The 16,953-nt window shown below is 42.5% G+C and overlaps 1 protein-coding gene across 5 annotated transcripts in view; it reads right to left on the bottom strand.

The window, feature by feature from the left end:
• TSC1 (TSC complex subunit 1) overlaps positions 1–16,953 on the bottom strand; it is a 48,818-nt gene that overhangs the window by 19,040 nt on the left and 12,825 nt on the right. For 4 of the 5 annotated variants that reach the window (XM_032635057.1, XM_032635060.1, XM_032635058.1 and 1 more), the window contains 7 exons: positions 13,049–13,234; positions 11,498–11,601; positions 10,287–10,439; positions 8,202–8,346; positions 6,509–6,663; positions 6,047–6,120; positions 179–354 (listed from right to left, as the gene is read on the bottom strand). In XM_032635057.1, coding sequence (XP_032490948.1) covers positions 179–354; positions 6,047–6,120; positions 6,509–6,663; positions 8,202–8,346; positions 10,287–10,439; positions 11,498–11,601; positions 13,049–13,154 — 913 coding nt within the window. In that variant the 5' untranslated portion in view covers positions 13,155–13,234. The remainder of the gene's footprint in view (positions 1–178; positions 355–6,046; positions 6,121–6,508; positions 6,664–8,201; positions 8,347–10,286; positions 10,440–11,497; positions 11,602–13,048; positions 13,235–16,953) is intronic. The other variant, XM_032635061.1, reaches the window with a different exon arrangement.

Raw genomic sequence — 16,953 nt, 5'->3', positions numbered from 1 at the left:
ACTGTAAATTAAACTTAGGGGAAAATGGAGGCAAATTCAAATTTTAAATATTTGGGAAACAGTTCCTAGGAGCTGACCTAAATCTTATTCTAGGAAAGGGAAAAAAACTCAACAAAAATAAACAATGCTTTCTAGAGACGAAGTTGTAAAGCAGATAAGTACCAAAGTCACTTTTTACCATAGCTATTCTGTGTGTCAACATAAGAGCTGGCGGTGACATCGGCTGAACGATGAGGAAAACGGGCTGAGATTTGGTGAGACACAGAATAGCCATCTTCATATGAGGCTTCTGTAGGGTCCAGAGAGATTTTGGCACATTCTATGACAACATCATGTGTTTCTAATCTCTTCCACCTGTGAAAGTCAAGAAGTGCATGTTATAATCCATCTATTCAAACCATCAAACACTGAAGAGTGCTAACTCAGTGCCAGCCACTGAACTATGGCTAGCAAAGAACAGGCAGAACCGTGCCAGCCCACGTACTAATCAGCACTATGATATAAAGAACTAGCCATTCGTTTTACAAACCTATACCCTCCCTATTTAAAATGGTTATATCACGGTATCAGAAACTAGTCCGAACAAAAATTCCATCAACCAAAGACCAGGCATAGCCTCAGAAGAGAACACAAACTATGCAGAGCAGCCACCAGGGGCAACTCTCCTTTGGCACAAAGGTAATCAAACAAGAGGGAGACCTGGAAACTGCCAGGTAGCTGAGGCTGACTTAAGGTCTCCTATCAAAGCCCCAGGACTCTAATCCATCCCTAGACCAGAAATACAATGCAGCCAGTCTCAAACTGAGAGAAAGCCCATGAGGATATCTGAAGAATTGTCTAAAGAGTCCTGTTATGTGATCCAGAGTTCCACTTCTAAGAATTTAGCCTATGGAAATAGACACACATCAAGATGGACAACACTCTGCGTAGCTTGTAATAGAAAGAAGAAAGGTCCAGCCAAAGAGGAAGATTCTACAGAAGAAAAATTATTACACCACCGTGAAAAAGCATGCTTTCAGCAGATCAATGGTTGCCAGGAGTGAGAGAGGAGACTGAACACCCCTCAAAGGGCATGAAGGAACTTTCTGGGCAGCTTCCAATTTTAGCTGCTTCCAGCTGAATTGTTACCCTACCTCCATATTTCTATGCTTCAAATTTCCTGATGTCTGAATTTTTAGACATCAACTATTTTTTAAAATTAATTAATTTATTTTCTGGCTGTGTTGGGTCTTCCTTGCTGCACGCAGGCTTTCTCTAGTTGCGGCGAGCTGGGGTTACTCTTCGTTGCGGTGCAAGGGCTGCTCGTTGCGGTGGCTTCTCGTTGCGGAGCATGGGCTCTAGGCATGCAGGCTTCAGTAGTTGTGGCACGCGGGCTCAGCAGCTGTGGCTCGCGGGCTCTAGAGTGCAGGCTCAGTAGTTGTGGCACACAGGCTTAGCTGCTCCGCAGCATGTGGGATCTTTCTGGACCAGGGCTCGAACCCGTGTCCCCTAGTGTTGGGAGGTGGATTCTTAACCACTGCACCACTAGGGATGTCCCAAGACATCAACTATTAAGGTCCTTATGGTAGGAGAGGATTTAGGTCACTTCTGTATATCCTTTTCCCTTCTCCCCAGTGCTCTCAAAACAGTGTATCATTGTTTTGTTGTTTCAAAATTGATTTTGAACAATTCATTATAATGACTAGATAAGCACCACTCATGGCTGAGCCAAAGAATATACTGCAGTATTTCCTCTGCTGCTCAATCTAGTTTCTCCTGGAGTTTGAATGTTGTTGCTCCTTTTCCTCAGTCTTCTAATGTGTCTATTACTAATCCTTCCTAATGTGGCTCTAGCAGTTCTGAAATAATGCCTAATATAATTTGTTCATAATGAAATGCAAATAGTCTACCAGGATTATTCACCCTCTCCTAAAGAGCTCCCTGCTGGAGCCCTCCCTCTCCCACTGGTTGTTCTCAGCACTGCTGTGTTATACCAAGACTTCCCTTGACCAAGACCCTAAGTCAGGTCCCCCATTTCGTGAACTCTGTGTCTTCCTCGATTCTACTCTCGTTTTGGTGGAAGACATGCTCCAGTGGTTCACTGAGGAAGGGTACATGTGAGGTAAATTTGAGTCCTTGCATGTCTAAAAATGTCTCATACTTGATAGGCAGTTTGGTTGGGTATAGAATTCTAAGCTGATAACCTTTTTTCTCTCAATTTTGAAGGTGTTTCAGAAGCTAACCTCATTCTGATTTCTGATCTTTATAGTTTTGGTTTTTTCTCTCTGAAAGATTTATCCCTGGTGTACTGAAATTTCACAGTATTGAGGCTTAGTAGGATTCTTTTTCATTGACTGTGCTGGGAGCTAGATAAGCACCTTCAATCTGGAAACTCACGTCCTTCAATTCTTGTATTTTCTTGTATCATTTGTACTTGTATTGGAAATTTTCTTCTGTTATTTCTTTCACAATTTCTTCCCCCACCAAAGTTTTCTCCTCCCCTTTAAAGACTTCTTTACTAGACTTCCTGGACTGATTATTTTAAATTTCTTCTTTCATTTTACTCATCTCTAGCCTTTGATTCTGCTTTCTGAGATATTCTCAACTGTACCTTTCAATTCTTTTACTGCAATGTTTATTTTGGCTATCATTTTTCATTTTCAACAGTGCTTTCTTTAGTCTCTGACTGTGCCCTTCTGTGGCATCGTGACCTTTATCTGTGCACAAATGCTTCCTCTCTGTAGCTACTGTAGATGTTTTCTTCTGCTCTCTGTATTATCATTGTTTCTAGCTCCTTTTTCTTCTCTTTACATTGGTCTCTTATCTTTGGTGTTAGAATTTCCTTCAAAGGCCAGATGACCCATCTATCCAAGGTGAAGGAGGCTCTGTAGGTTGATCCAGGAGGCTTCCGAGTTAACACAGATTGGACATACACATCCAATTGTAGACTCTCCCCAAACCCCACCAAGCCTAGAGTAAAGATTCCTTTGTTTCCTTTTAAATATAAACCCACAAGAAAGAGAAGAATGAGAAAACAGAGAACAGCACCACATGTTTTTGAAACTAGAAAGCAGATAGGCAAGTGGTGACTGACTCAGTGAATCCAGGAAAGCAGAATCCTAAGCTGCCAATGTTTCAAAGCTAAAAGTCAACCTGATTTATACTGAGGAACCCTTAAAAAGCTAAAGAATTTGTATACGTCGAGTACTTCTGTATACCTGTACTTCTGGAGATGAGTGACAGGTAGGTGAGGGCAGCTAAAATCAGTAAGACAGGGTAAAATCTACCGAGGAGCAGTTAGAGCCCTGACACTCTGACTCTACACTCCCACTTTTCTCACCAGAAATCCAGATTATTCTCTGAGGAGGTTAAACAGAGAGTATCGGGACTGAGGTACTCCAGAAATGGTTGAGGGCACAAGTACTATTCAAACAAGAGGATTAAGTGAGCATGTACATTCTGAATGCCAAGACCACTAACCTCTCCCCACCAAGCAGCCTCTTCCCTCTAGGAGTAGCCAAATCCTGGCCAGATTAGACATCAGAAGACCCTTTCCTGAAAAAGTCCGACCAGCTCAAATGGAAACCAATACTGACATCAGCATCTCCAACAGATGCTCAGATCGACCTACAAGTGAACAAGCCCCATCCCTGTGAGCAAAGCTTTTTAGTCTCCTCACCCAGATATAAACCAATCTCTGCAGAAAGCCTCAAATTTTTAAAAAGAATAACAAAAGAGCAGTTTAAAGGAAACAGATTATGTAGGGAAAAGAAAACCTTAAAAAAACACCTATCAATCTTATCAAAGACATGAGAGACTGCATCCATGAAATAAAAACAGGCTACTATAAAAAAGGAGCATTCAGAGAACTAAAAAGAGCTCTTAGGTACTGAAAACGTGGCAGAAATGAAACTATAATAGAAAGATTAAGAGCTAAAGACAAGGAAATCTTTAGGAATATTTCCTAAAGAGAAGAGGAGAGCAAAGAAAAGCAGAGAACTGCTCCAGAAGTCCCAAGCAGAATACTAAGAGTTCCAGAAAGAAAGACAGAGACAGTCAAGGAAAAGAAATCAAGCACAAATAATTAAAGAAAATTTCCTAGAATTTAAAGATAGGAACTTCCAGATTGGACAATGAGAACACATTCATATCAAGGGACATCACTAGGAAATTTCAGAATATTACAAGAACAACCAGAAGACAGTAAACACAGATGATCAGAAATCAAAATGTCTTTTGATTTCAATGGCAGCATTGGAGGCAAGGCAGCAATGGAATAATGCCTTCAAATTGCTGAATGAGAATGACTCCCAATCTAGAAATCTATACCCACATAGAAAATGACATCCTTTCTCTAAAAGCTACTAGAAGATATATTCCATGAACGTAAGAGTGACCCAAAAAAGAAGGCATGAGATACAGGAAATGGGAGAACCTGCACAGGAGAGAGGCACAGAGAAGCCCCAGGAGAACAAGATGACAGCTGTGTACGAGGCACAGAAGACAACCTGGTCAGATCAGAACAGACATGCCAAGAGACAAGCGTGTTGCAGGCCATCTCTAAGGTTTCTGCTGCCACCATACCCTCTTTGTAACTGAGGGACAGAGTGTCTAGGTGACAATAACTTGTTGGTACTGAGCTTGTCTTGTTATGCACTAATGAAGTTCCTACTCTCCCTTCTCTGCCAGGATCAGCTGAGGACATTCATTTCATCCCACAGAATGATTCTGCTCTGACCTATTCCTGGAAGCAGCCACAGTGAGTTCAGGAGCACAAACAGAGCAGTCCCCTCCCTCTGCCATATTTCGGCAGCACGTCCAGCCCCTGGCCCTCACTATCTGGCCTCGCCAGATGCCCTGATTGGGGAAGCCTTATGTTTCCCAGGACTTGTTCATGACTTTGCCCACCGACTTCCCTGGAAGGGACTCCTGTAAACTCTCAAGGAAGGGGACACCCAACCAAGACTCAGACACTCAGTTCCTCCTCTCGCCTCCTGGGAACCTTCACCTCATGATGACAAGATGGCCTTTTCCAAGGCCAGACTTTGCTTCCTAATTAGCTTTTCAAAATGAAACAATACCTGTGGTCAAACTATAAAGAAAAGAAAGAGAATGATTAAAATAAAAGCAAGAATAGTAGGTGCCTCTGAGGTGAGACATGGAACAGGGAGAAAGATGGCTGCAATTGCGGAGGTTAATGTCCCATTTTTTTCAGCCAAGTGGTAGCTACACAAGTATCCATGTGTTATTACTAAACTTTTCTTACACATTTGCTATGTTTCTCTACATATATCTCACAGCAAGTTGCTTTAACCTGAGGTTCGTGTGGCAGAAGGAGGGCTCGTAGAGAAGTGAAATTTGCTGAAGGGGGATCATGCAGTGAGCCACCTTTCCCAGTGGGAGATCCTCCAATGTCAATACCCGTGGACCCCTTGTCCCCCAGAAGGCTTCAATCCCCAGCCTGGGGAGCATGAGGCTGGCAGCCAGCCAGAGAGAAGCGGCGGGGAGGGGCTGAGCCTCTCACAGCTCAGTGTGTAGGATTTCACCCTGGTCCCCCCTTTCCAGTCATGACTCAGCTCCACCCTCCATCATGCTTGGCGTCCTCAAATCAGGAGCCTTGCAGGCTCCACTTCCCCAGAGAAGGAACCTGGGCACTTCTGCCAAGCCCCGTGGAGGATGGCAGTCGCTTGGCTAAGCAGGACAGAGAAAGGGACCCGGGGAGCCCGGCCACTCGACGTCCAGACTCTCCACAGTGCACTTGGTTCCAACCACACACCTCAGCGCCCGCCTTGCACAATCACACTGGGCTGCGAGCCTTTCTGGGGTTCTGTGGCATGGGCACCTGCACTGCAACCTCCTCCATCCTGTCTGTGGGGAATACGCTTTATAGACTCACGCATACAAAGTTATTTTACTGTAAAAGTCCATATGGACTTCTATGGAATGATTCCATAAACAGAAGAACATGCTTCCCCAACAACACCTCAGAAGGGACATCTCCGAGGTCACATTTTCAATTTCTTAAGTGAGCCTGTAAAATTCTGTGTCACTAGTTCAGTTTCTATACCTTCGAGGGTCCAGTTCATGGTCCTTGGATCCAGTCACTAATTCTGGGTGAATTCGCACATGCTCCATCATTGGCTAGAAGAGTTTGGGTTGACAAGTTATAAAAGGCTTAACTTTCTATGGTATTTCTACACAATGAAATATTATTTGACAATAAAAAGGAATGAAGTACTGATACATGCCACAACATGGATGAATCCCGAAACATTATGTTAAGTGAAAGAAGCCATTAACAAAAGACCACATATTATATCATTCCATATAAATGAAATGTTCAGGACAGGCAAGTCCTATAAAGGCAAAAAACAGATCAGTGGTTACCAGGGCTGGGGGCGGTGGGCAGCACAGGGAGAAGGCTGAATTTCTTTTCAAATTTCCCTGTCTATCATTTAATACAAAAGTTATAAATGCAGCCTATCTACACAGTTGCTATGTAGCAAATAAATGAGTTTTTGCTACTTACCTTGACCACCTCTTCAAAAGTCTCCAGGTTCTCCTTCATACTGTAGTGAGAACGTAGGAAGGAGACAAAGTTGCAAGGGTACATCCCATACAGGCGATGGAAGAGAGCGTAAACGCTGGCGTGGAGGTGGACGAGATAGATTTCCGTTACGTGGCCTGAAAAAGAAAACATTGAAAGGAGTCACCGAGCTGAACACAAGACTGATGTGTGTGAAACAGACACGAGCACAGGGCTGCCAGCGTGACTCTGCGTACGTGTGCTCCTACCCTGCTCCAAAGACAGTTAAGTAAGTAAGAGCGGTTTTCTAAAATCCAAATCTGAACACACGGGACACCCCTGTTTGAAACCCATCAGTGGCTCCCCATGGCCTCTGGATAAACTCCCATCTACTTAGAGTGACCCATAAAGGCTCACACTGATCTAATCTCTGCGCTCCTCTCCAGTCACCCCTAAAATAGGACCCCAGACATTCTCATAATACTGAACCGCCTTTACAACGGTACTCGCTGAAATCTGTAATCATACTTCTCCACGGCCCTACTCAGTACACGTCTCTTGAGAACAGCACTGACTCACTCACCTCTGTACCCTTAGTGCCTCGCACTGGGCTTGATGCGTGAGAGGCGTTCATATATTTGTGGAACGAATGTGTGAGAATGTTCTAAAATCAGTTTGTAGTCTTAGCTCTGCAGATTTGTAACTATAGAGTGAAAAACTACCACCCAGAAATTAGCTTAAAGAGCTAAGAGTGGGAAAATTAGAAAATTTAATTCACCTAGCGTTACCTAGCCCCTATGGAAAACCCCAAGTCCACAGTGTACATAAAGCTCCTCTAAATTAATGGACATCCCCAGGAAAAGCCTACGAGACAAGCCGGCAGCATATGCGCCTCAGGCTTGCCACTTAATCCTGCACAGGAAGCCAGAGTATCCCACTTCCCAGGGCTGACACATTTCATTCTCTCAACATGAATATCTCATGCTGGGATGACCAAAGGATTCCAAATTTTGCGTGTTTATATAGCTTCTGAATCATTTTGATAGAGCTGTACTACCTGTCGATATGGAAACAAAACCCCACTGTACTGGAAACTAGAACACTAATTAGGACGAGTTGCATTCTCTCTGCTCCTTCCACATTCACGATGGACAAGTTCTCTGAACCTGCAGCTTGTGTTCTGTCACTACAGACCAGCAGAGGAAGACAAAGATGTACCACAAGCTTAGTCCTATACTGCTATGACACAGATTGAAGTTATTTTTCAGTTTATTGAAAATCAGGAAGTTGTACCTACCACTCAGTTTCTCTGACAACTAATCCTTCTAAGCCAACAATATAAGGAAGGTATCTCAACAGTCGTGCTGCTTCTTTTTTTTTTTTTTTAATTTGTTGGCTGTGCCACATGGCATGCGGGATCTTTGTTCCTTGTTCCCTGACCAGGGATCGAACCTGCACCCCTTGCACTGGAAGCATGGAGTCTTAACCACTGGACCACCAGTCAAGTCCCAACAGTCATGCTTCTTATTTGTGCCTCTGGTGGACGTACCTGAGGTATTTCCTCATCTGGCTGGTGACAACCAGCCATTTCAGCTCTAGAATGCTACAAGTCCTTCCCTTCCAGCACATGACCTGTTAATCAATCATGAAAGCACTCACTTGGTGGGGCATGACAGGTATAGAAGAAGATCTTTACCTGGTTTCTTCAGGCACCATGACGAAAGACGGCCAAAAATATCAAAGAAATCACGAAGGTGCTGCTTCCCCGACTGTGGAATCATCGGTAGCACGGTTACCAACACTAAGGCCCCTGTTGTGAGGACAATGGCGTCCGTGTCCACCTGCAGGAGGGACGGTCAAGAAAGAGGAAACACCTGTCAGGTGCAGCATTAGAATCCGCACGCTTGGAGGTTCTAACACCAAGGGGTCACAGGTTAGACGCCCAGCACAGACTCATCCTCCTACCCCTAAGGGTGGGGGCACAACACTGAAACAGACGCCACCAAAAGCCACTGGGGACCAGCCCGGCCATGCTAAGTCTGCAGGGACCACGCTGACGCACCAAACTCATCTGGGGTAGGGGCCTGAGCGGGGCGTGTGGGGACACCCAAACCCAGAGACTTAGGATGTGCTATTTATAGCCCCTGGAGGGAAGCACAAGAAGCTGCTTTTTAACAGAACAAAAGAACACTGCTATTCTTGTTCATTCAACCAAATCATAAGATACTTACTTTTTAAAAGTCAATTAAAAAGAACCTTATACATTGACAAGTCATTCACTATTTTCAAAGGATTACAACAGAAGTATAATTTAATAAGAAATTAGTATAGCACTAACAAGTCTACTTAATGGCTCACCTTCACAGCAATATTTAGAGACCAGCAAATAAAAGAAGATATGGTGACCTCTGACCATGTCTACAGTTTAAATATCAAGTCATATAAATTTAGACTAATTGAAGACACTTAATAACCAATGAATAATGAATCAACTCAGACTAGCTACAGCAGCTCACATGATCCATAATTAAATTATGAATGTTTGCCAAGTAACTGGAATTCAGATTGAAGAAACAAGATATTAATCAAAAGACTACCATGCAGGCTAAGACATTCATTATTCCTACTAAAAAAGGAATCTATGAGTCTGGAAATAAAGTTTTAAATATATTTAGCTTTTACAGCAAGCACCAAGCCATTTGTTGTGGCGGATATCTAGTAGGAAGAACGTACAATACTCGTAGGAGAATCAAGAATCTATAATGAGTTTGGGTAAAAAGGACTAACCCTAATTTTGGTTAACAAAACATTCTTACTGAAGGTTTGAATAACAGTCCGTAAGTAATTTTCAAGGCTTATCTTTTTGGAAAAGATAAGTATTTTGCAATCTGAACTAAACAGCGTGCCTCAAAATGGGATTATATTCTCGTCGATCCATTCACTTAAAAAAATTGTTAAAATTGTTCCTGCTTTTCCTTAACATTAAATGCACATTCTTATGATACCCTACCAATGTGACTCCTTGAGATCCACCTCTAGGGAGATTAAAACAGTTACCCTTGTTGGCAGAGACAAAAATCAATTTGCACGGTGCTGTGTCAGATGACTCCAAAGGCACTGCCATTCTGGCACAAACACTACTGGATATTTTCATGTCATATCTCTGTGAGGTACAGGTAGTTCATATTAACCACGTTTCCTTATTTTATAGATAGGAAACCAGTCCAGGAACTAAAACAGACTAAGCAAATAACGCTGAGTATTTCAGCAAACCACGGTCAAAACTAAAAGCACAAAGTTCTACTTAGGTTTTGACTCCCTCTGTAGAAAAACACACTACGGTTAGTGCAAAAACGTAGAATGCAACTCAGCTGCAACCAGAACATGCTCCTCAATAGCTGAAAGAGCCTCTCAGCCATCTTTCTATTAGCCAAGAGAGAACTTAGAAATGGGGGTTCCCCCAAGACAAACCAGTATGTTTTCAACGGAGGAAAGGCTAGACAACGATGAAATCAAAAAGGGCTGGAACGGCGTAATGTCAACCAATCTGACCGAAATGTTACCACATTTGCTTGGGCCAAACATATTGCAATAGTCACAGTGATGCACTGAGAGCTTACTAAGCACCAATCTTGGACTACGTTACATTCGAGAAAAACCAAATGTCCGGAAGTTTTCAAGCTCTCAAAGTTAAAATCTAGCTTGCTTGCTTTAAGGTACCCAGAATTTCAGAAATTATATTCACAAAGCTATTTCATTCAAATCCTTACAAACACTGTACCTTGAGACATTTTAGTAAAGAAGGCAAAAGAGGTGCTTGAGAGAGCTTATGCTTCCAAGATGGCTGCAGCCTCACAACGTGGCCCAGTAACGAGAGGGTGGATAACCGAGAGGCGGCTTTGCCCACGTATTCATTCATTTTGTCCAAGAGGTGCTGAAAATGCACAAGAACAAGAGAAATATATCTCAATAAAGCTGGGAAAAATCAAGGGAAACGCACATATGAATGTATGAAGTTCACACAAGGAGAGGCAGCAGTGATACAGCCCAGTCTCTCAAGTCTTCCCTTTGATGTAAAGAAAGGATCATGCAGGTAGAGATCAAATTCAAGATTTTTTAAAACCATGCTAGCAAACAACACACTGTTGTATTTGGCCTGAGAGAGGGAAGCCAGTTTGCAACTTCTGAAAGAGGATCCCACAATACAGGTCTATAAGCCGGGGGGAGACTCCTTCATAGGCCCTCTTTCTGTAATACATATAGGCCACTTCTTATAATAACCAATGTTATAATAAGCCTGTGGTAGGTTGTTGAAGCTTCACGGAATCCTGCTGGAAGCAGTTACTTATTGCTCCCATAGCCCAGCCTACGTGGATTTGGCCCCAGATATAAATCAGGTCGTAGTAGAAGTTAAAATTCAGCCCAGAGTTCTACTTAGGTTACAAAACCCAAGATGTACTGTAAAAGGCAGACAATGGCAAGGCCTTCAAATCCCAGCAAAGTAAATCACTAACACATACGAACTCAAGACGTACCAAAATCTGTAATTGCAATGCTTTGTTAGCTATTTACCATCAACAAAAATAAAAACAAAACATGAAGGAGTCTTCCAAGTGCCTGGTGCTGTGAAACAGCACCAGTCAATTAGCCCCATTAGTTGCCCACACTTACAGATTCTGCCATATTGATTAAAAGTCTGAAAATCCTACTCAGAGCATGGGTTTAAAGATGGGTGCCTTATGGATCAAACTGTCACTGCACAATTATAGTTTAGGACTACAGGATTTCTTTAAGCAGAAAGAGCCTTAAAAGCCTCTTGAATATGTTGTATTTTGAAAACTTTTCAGGAAACATAGGTCCTGACAATTGTTTTTATATGTAGTTATAATCTGGGAGCAGTATCATCAATGGCACGCATAAGCTGAAGGAGTGACACTGCCACACCACTCACAGAAAATGTATCAAATCTCTACCATTAGTTCCAGCAGTTACCTTATCATGTGGCTCTTGCAAGGTAGTCAGGATGTGCAATACAGGCTGAGAATTGGTTTCCAGGTAATAATCCACCAAGGTGTTCACAAGCACCGGACCACGGTCTAAAGAAGGAAAAGGGCAGTTTATAATAATTTCCTTTAACGTTCTAAACTTACCTCAAATACTTGCCTGTCACAAAATCCAGAAAACGTCTGTGTGCTACCCAAAGTTATATGAAGTGTTGTATTTCTGCTTCCTTAAATGAATTTAGGTTTAACAATAGGATAATACCAAGTTTATTTGCCTAAATAGCCGTAAGAGCACATGAAATACTATCTTCTCTTTTTTTTATATTAACTTATTTATGTATTTGTCTGCATCGGGTCTTAGTTGTGGCATGTGGGACCTTTCATTGTGGCGCACGGGCTCTCTAGTTGTGGCGCGCAGGCTCAGTAGTTACGGAGCACAGGCTTAGTTGCCCCGAGGCATGTGGGATCTTAGTTCCCCAACCAGGGATCGAACCCGCGTCCCCTGCACTGGAAGGTGGATCCTTAACCACTGGACCACCAGGGAAGTCCCCTATCTTCTTTTTTTCTTGCTTTTTTAATTACAAAAATAAGTCATGTCTATTGTTAACAATTCAAGTTATATGAAAGTACATAACATGCAAGTGAACATCTTCCTCACCACCTGCCTCCCAACCCACTCTCCAGAGACAAACACCCTTGGGTTTGGTTCGTGTCCTTTCAAAACTTTTCACACTTGTACAATCACACACACCTAGGCCCCATGTCCATATACCCATGGTCTGTGTATGTGTGTTTTTTCCACTCAGCAAGGTGTTGTAGACACCTTTCCATGACAGCATCTATGACCTACTTCATTCTCTTTACTGAGCTCCTTGTTCTCCACTGTATGGCTCTACGTAATTAATTTAACCATTCACCTGCTGAAGGATACTTAGGTTTTCCCAAGTTTCCACTACATTTCATTCAAGGCTATAATGAAATACAGATTCTTGTAAGTCTGTAAGCCAAATGGCACATGCTTTTAAGTTGATGACAGATACTCCAAAAGGGCAGAGCACCCATGTATTCGCCTGCTAACAGTGCCCATTTCTATGACCAATATTTGATTCCTGCCAACCCGGTAAGGAGGAAAGGATACTGTTTAAATTTATATTTCTCTGATAAAAAGAGAGGTTAAGCATGTTTCATATTAAAAATTACACGTGATTTACAGATGAAATGATATACCTGGGATTTGCTTTAAAATACCTGGGTGGGGGGAAGTCAGGGAGGTAAGATGAAACAGGAGAGGCTGGGTATATGGAGTTCATTATGTGACTCTTACTTCTATGTTTGTGTGTATATTTGAGTATTTGCACAACTAAAAGCTTGAAACACATGTAGAATGCAGAATGAATCCACCGATGCATGCTTTTCCTTGGTGGTTTTAAAGACTCTCTTTAGAAGATGAAAACCAAAATTTATCAGTGGGATTCTAGTCACCTCTAGGTCAATCCCGTCTGATTAGCAGATAAGCTAACCAGGGTACGATTCTGCTTACCAGAATTGAGGTTCTCTTTAAAGACAGCTGTTACATCATCACGCACACTCAGCATGGGGGAATCCAACATGGAGAGGAGCTCCCCAATATTTGCTTGTTGGGCCATTATCTTACACGAATGCGCTGTGCTGGGTCCAGGATGTGTGTTAAAGACTTTGAAGGCTCTTCATTGGTGCCACTACCAGACTGAAAAGAAGAAGAGGAATGGTGTAACAAAATGGCCCCATTTTTCCCCACGAAAAACTACCTGCCAGACAAACTGAGCATATATTCGAAGCAGTGAAAAGTTTGTCCAGAACTTTGCTGATAAAAGAAGCTAGGGTGTGTAAATAATTCTGTCCTTGACAAATTTATGAAGAGGAGTTCTAGGGAATGCAACAGAGAGAAACCTAAAAAAAAAAAAACCAATACCAGTTGGAATCATCACAGCAACTTAATAATGGGACTAAATCTAAGTTTTATTCCTACTCTAAGTCTACCTTGGGTTTTGGCTAAGCCTATGTTTATGTTTCAAATCAGTGATCTAAAGAGTAGATGAACTATTTTCAGAAAAAGAACTGAAAGCATGCTATCTTCTTCTTGACAACCCCATCAGAGTCTAGAAGTTAGTATGGCCAGTTAGGTCACAAGTGCATAAACCTCATTTGAACCAGAGATGGTTCCTCTATTTTTAGTGTACGCGCCTCACCCCAGACATCTACCACACACTCAAATGCTGCTAGTTACAGGGAAGTAGGCATGAACGGGGGAAGCCTGCACCTTCAAAAACTCAGTCCTTTATGGCAGTGGAGCAGTCACCTTATCTTTATAGAGAAAAAGCAGCTCATTCTCCAGTGTCACTATACACATTTACAATTATTCATTTCTCCCCACTATGGTCCCTAAAGCTATATTTTCAAAACCAAGTAAAGACAGCTACCATTTATTAGACAGGCACTGCACACCTTTCACAAACATCATCAAATACACTCCTTATGTAACTACAGTATGACTGGCTCTTTTGTCCCCATTTTACAGGGAGAGGAACAAAGATCAACCCCATTTGCTTACGGTCAAAAAGCTAGCAGGAGGCAAAGCCAGGGAGAACTGAAATTTGAGCCGAAATCTGCTTCACTCAAAGCACTGAGCCCATACATGTGACATTAAACTAACTTGTGGTTTTGATCCTCACAGCAACTGTGAGGTAAGCAGATATTATCCTTATTTTACAAATGAGAATATGGATACTCAAAAAGGATAAATAATTTTGCCAAGGTCACACAGTAAAGCAGAACTTAGATGCCTCAGCTCCCAGGCCAACAATTGTATACATCACTTGCAGTCACATCAAAATATATTCTTATTTTCTATTTGCTTGTCTTTGGGTAAGCTAAAGTAGCAGTTCTCAGGCTTCAGTGTGTATCAAAACCACCTCGGATCTAACTTCCTGGGCCCATTCCAGAACTGAACTGTGGGCTTAGGAATATGCATTTTAATAAGCACCCCAGAATAATTCTTATATGGGTGATAAATCAGCCGCATTTGAGAAACACCACGCTAAGGAAAAACTCCGCTAAAGAGTTAAGCTCCTACAAGGATGCCAAATTTAAATTAGCAATGACCCCTGAAACTGGCGAGTATTAACTTACTATCATCTATGCTCTGGTTTAATTACAACCTGGTGATATTCACTGATTTTGCTCTTGGTGAATCAGAAATTCATTAGCCAGAAAAATCAATTAAAATGTATAAATGTATTTTTGATAGAAAATCCTGATGTAGAAAGTATGATGTAGGAATATAATACAAATTTATATTTACATAAATATAAATCTTACAGGTAAATCATAAAGGAAGTCAATTTCAAAGGACTCAGAAATGTGAGACCATAACTGGTAAGATTTTATTGTAAAAGTTCAAAGCTGAAAACAATAAAATTTCACCTTATTGTGAGATGGATTAAATTAAATTTACAAGTGAAGATAATACCAACCTGTCAGGGTTTATTGTTCACCAAGAGGATTAAATGACATAACGTGTATCACACAGTTAGCACAGCACCCGGCACAGATAGACACTCACTGAGTAGTACTCACATATTATCAGAAAGAATACTGGTAAAAATCTTTGGGCCACCACTTTCAAGATGACTGGAATAGCACATTTATCTAGCTGGCCTCCGCATTCATTTTTACTTCAGGTAAATCACAAATGATTCTCAGGCTTAAAAGTAATTTGTCCCTAAGTTTCGTTTTGTTCCAATAAAACTGCTACTTACCCAGTCTCAGGCTAGTGAGACTCCGCGTTTGTCTTTTGTATATTCAGAAGACAGTAATGTCAGAGCTGTTCCTCCAAATGCAGGCAGCCCAGAGCAGAGTGCCATGAGCTCAAATCTAAACAAAGATGGCGCCCATCCAGTCACCTTGGCGATACTCAGGGCTGACCGTCATGGGTCACCTAGCTTGTTTTTCAGATTGTAAATGCAATTTAGGTATAAAAGTCTGATTTATGGAGCCTACTCTTTCCAAATGCTTTATAGAAAGCAAAAATAAGGTTTTATTCTAACATACATTAGTATCTATTTTTGGCAACAAGCTTTTATTGCTCTTCTCTCCAGTTCTAAAATTCTACCTTTTAACCGTATTTTTTAAACCTCAGAAAAAATATAAATCATGGGCGTTGTGTGGGATTCTTCATTTAAGTGCCTCAAGTTCAAGGATTTTTGACATTCTAAAAAGCCCTCACGGGAGTTCAATCATAAGCTTTTGGAATTAGCTCCATGATTGGAATATCTCCCCTTTTAAACTTATTCAAATATTTCTTGAGGGACTGAGTGCAGGATGCTAAGTAGGGAAGACAGACTTAGCAAGTGCAATGAAGAACTATATGTACACGAGCAGGAAATGGACATGATTTAGTGAGTACACAAAGGAGGGAAGGGACCAGCTTCACCTGGATGGGGTGGGAATGGGTGAGTTGTACACATGTTAAACACACTTTACAGCCTAGAGAAGATAAGGGGAAAGTCCCTGAGAGGGTAGCACCACAGGCACATGAAGCATCCACTTCAGCCATGAAAGTCTCTCTTCCATCTTGGAGGTAACCAAGTATAGAAAATAGACAGGAGAAGCCAGAAGTCAATATTTAGTTAATACATTTCTGTACCCTACACACCAAAGCAACATTCCATTTAGTTTAATATTATCTTTGGAGCTTCCCTGGTGGCGCAGTGGTTGGGAGTCCGCCTGCCGATGCAGGGGACACGGGTTCATGCCCCGGTCCGGGAAGATCCCACGAGCCGCGGCGCGGCTGGGCCCGTGAGCCATGGTCGCTGAGCCTGTGCGTCCGGAGCCTGTGCTCCGCAACGGGAGAGGCCACAACAGTGAGAGGCCCGCGTACCGCAAAAAAAAAAAAAAAAATTATCTTTGGCGCCCACAAGCCACAGTACCGCGCTATCGATGATGCTAGTTACATTAGGGAGCCATGACTTCCAACGCCCGCCCCACCCCCACCCCAAGACCTGTCACTCTGATAGTCTCCTGGACCTCAGTAAAAGGCGTGGTCGTCAGTCTCTAGCAAATGTCTAGGTGACATCCGTGCTCTTCCACCACTCGTACCCTCACATCTAATCCGCTGGCAAACCCACTGACTTATCCCTTTTGTTGTCACCCCAGCCCAAGCCCCCAGCATCCCCTCTTGGAGACAAGGGAGCAGCAGGCTCCCTCACTACCCTCGCCTACAACTTATCTGCCACCAAACAACCACAAAAGACTCTGAAATAGGGAAATCCGAATCTTTCACTCCCCTGTTTAAAATCATCCAGTGGCTTCCCACAGAGCTAATAAGCGCCAGCTCCCAAGGGGCCTGCAAGGCTCCCCCAGACTGGGCCAGTTGTGAAGTCCCCACTCCCTCTGCCCCCGTTTCAC

The sequence above is a fragment of the Phocoena sinus genome, chromosome 6 (assembly GCF_008692025.1).
Source record: "Phocoena sinus isolate mPhoSin1 chromosome 6, mPhoSin1.pri, whole genome shotgun sequence".
In the NCBI taxonomy this organism is placed as follows: Eukaryota; Metazoa; Chordata; class Mammalia; order Artiodactyla; family Phocoenidae; genus Phocoena; species Phocoena sinus.
This window is presented reverse-complemented; position numbering and strand designations above follow the sequence as displayed.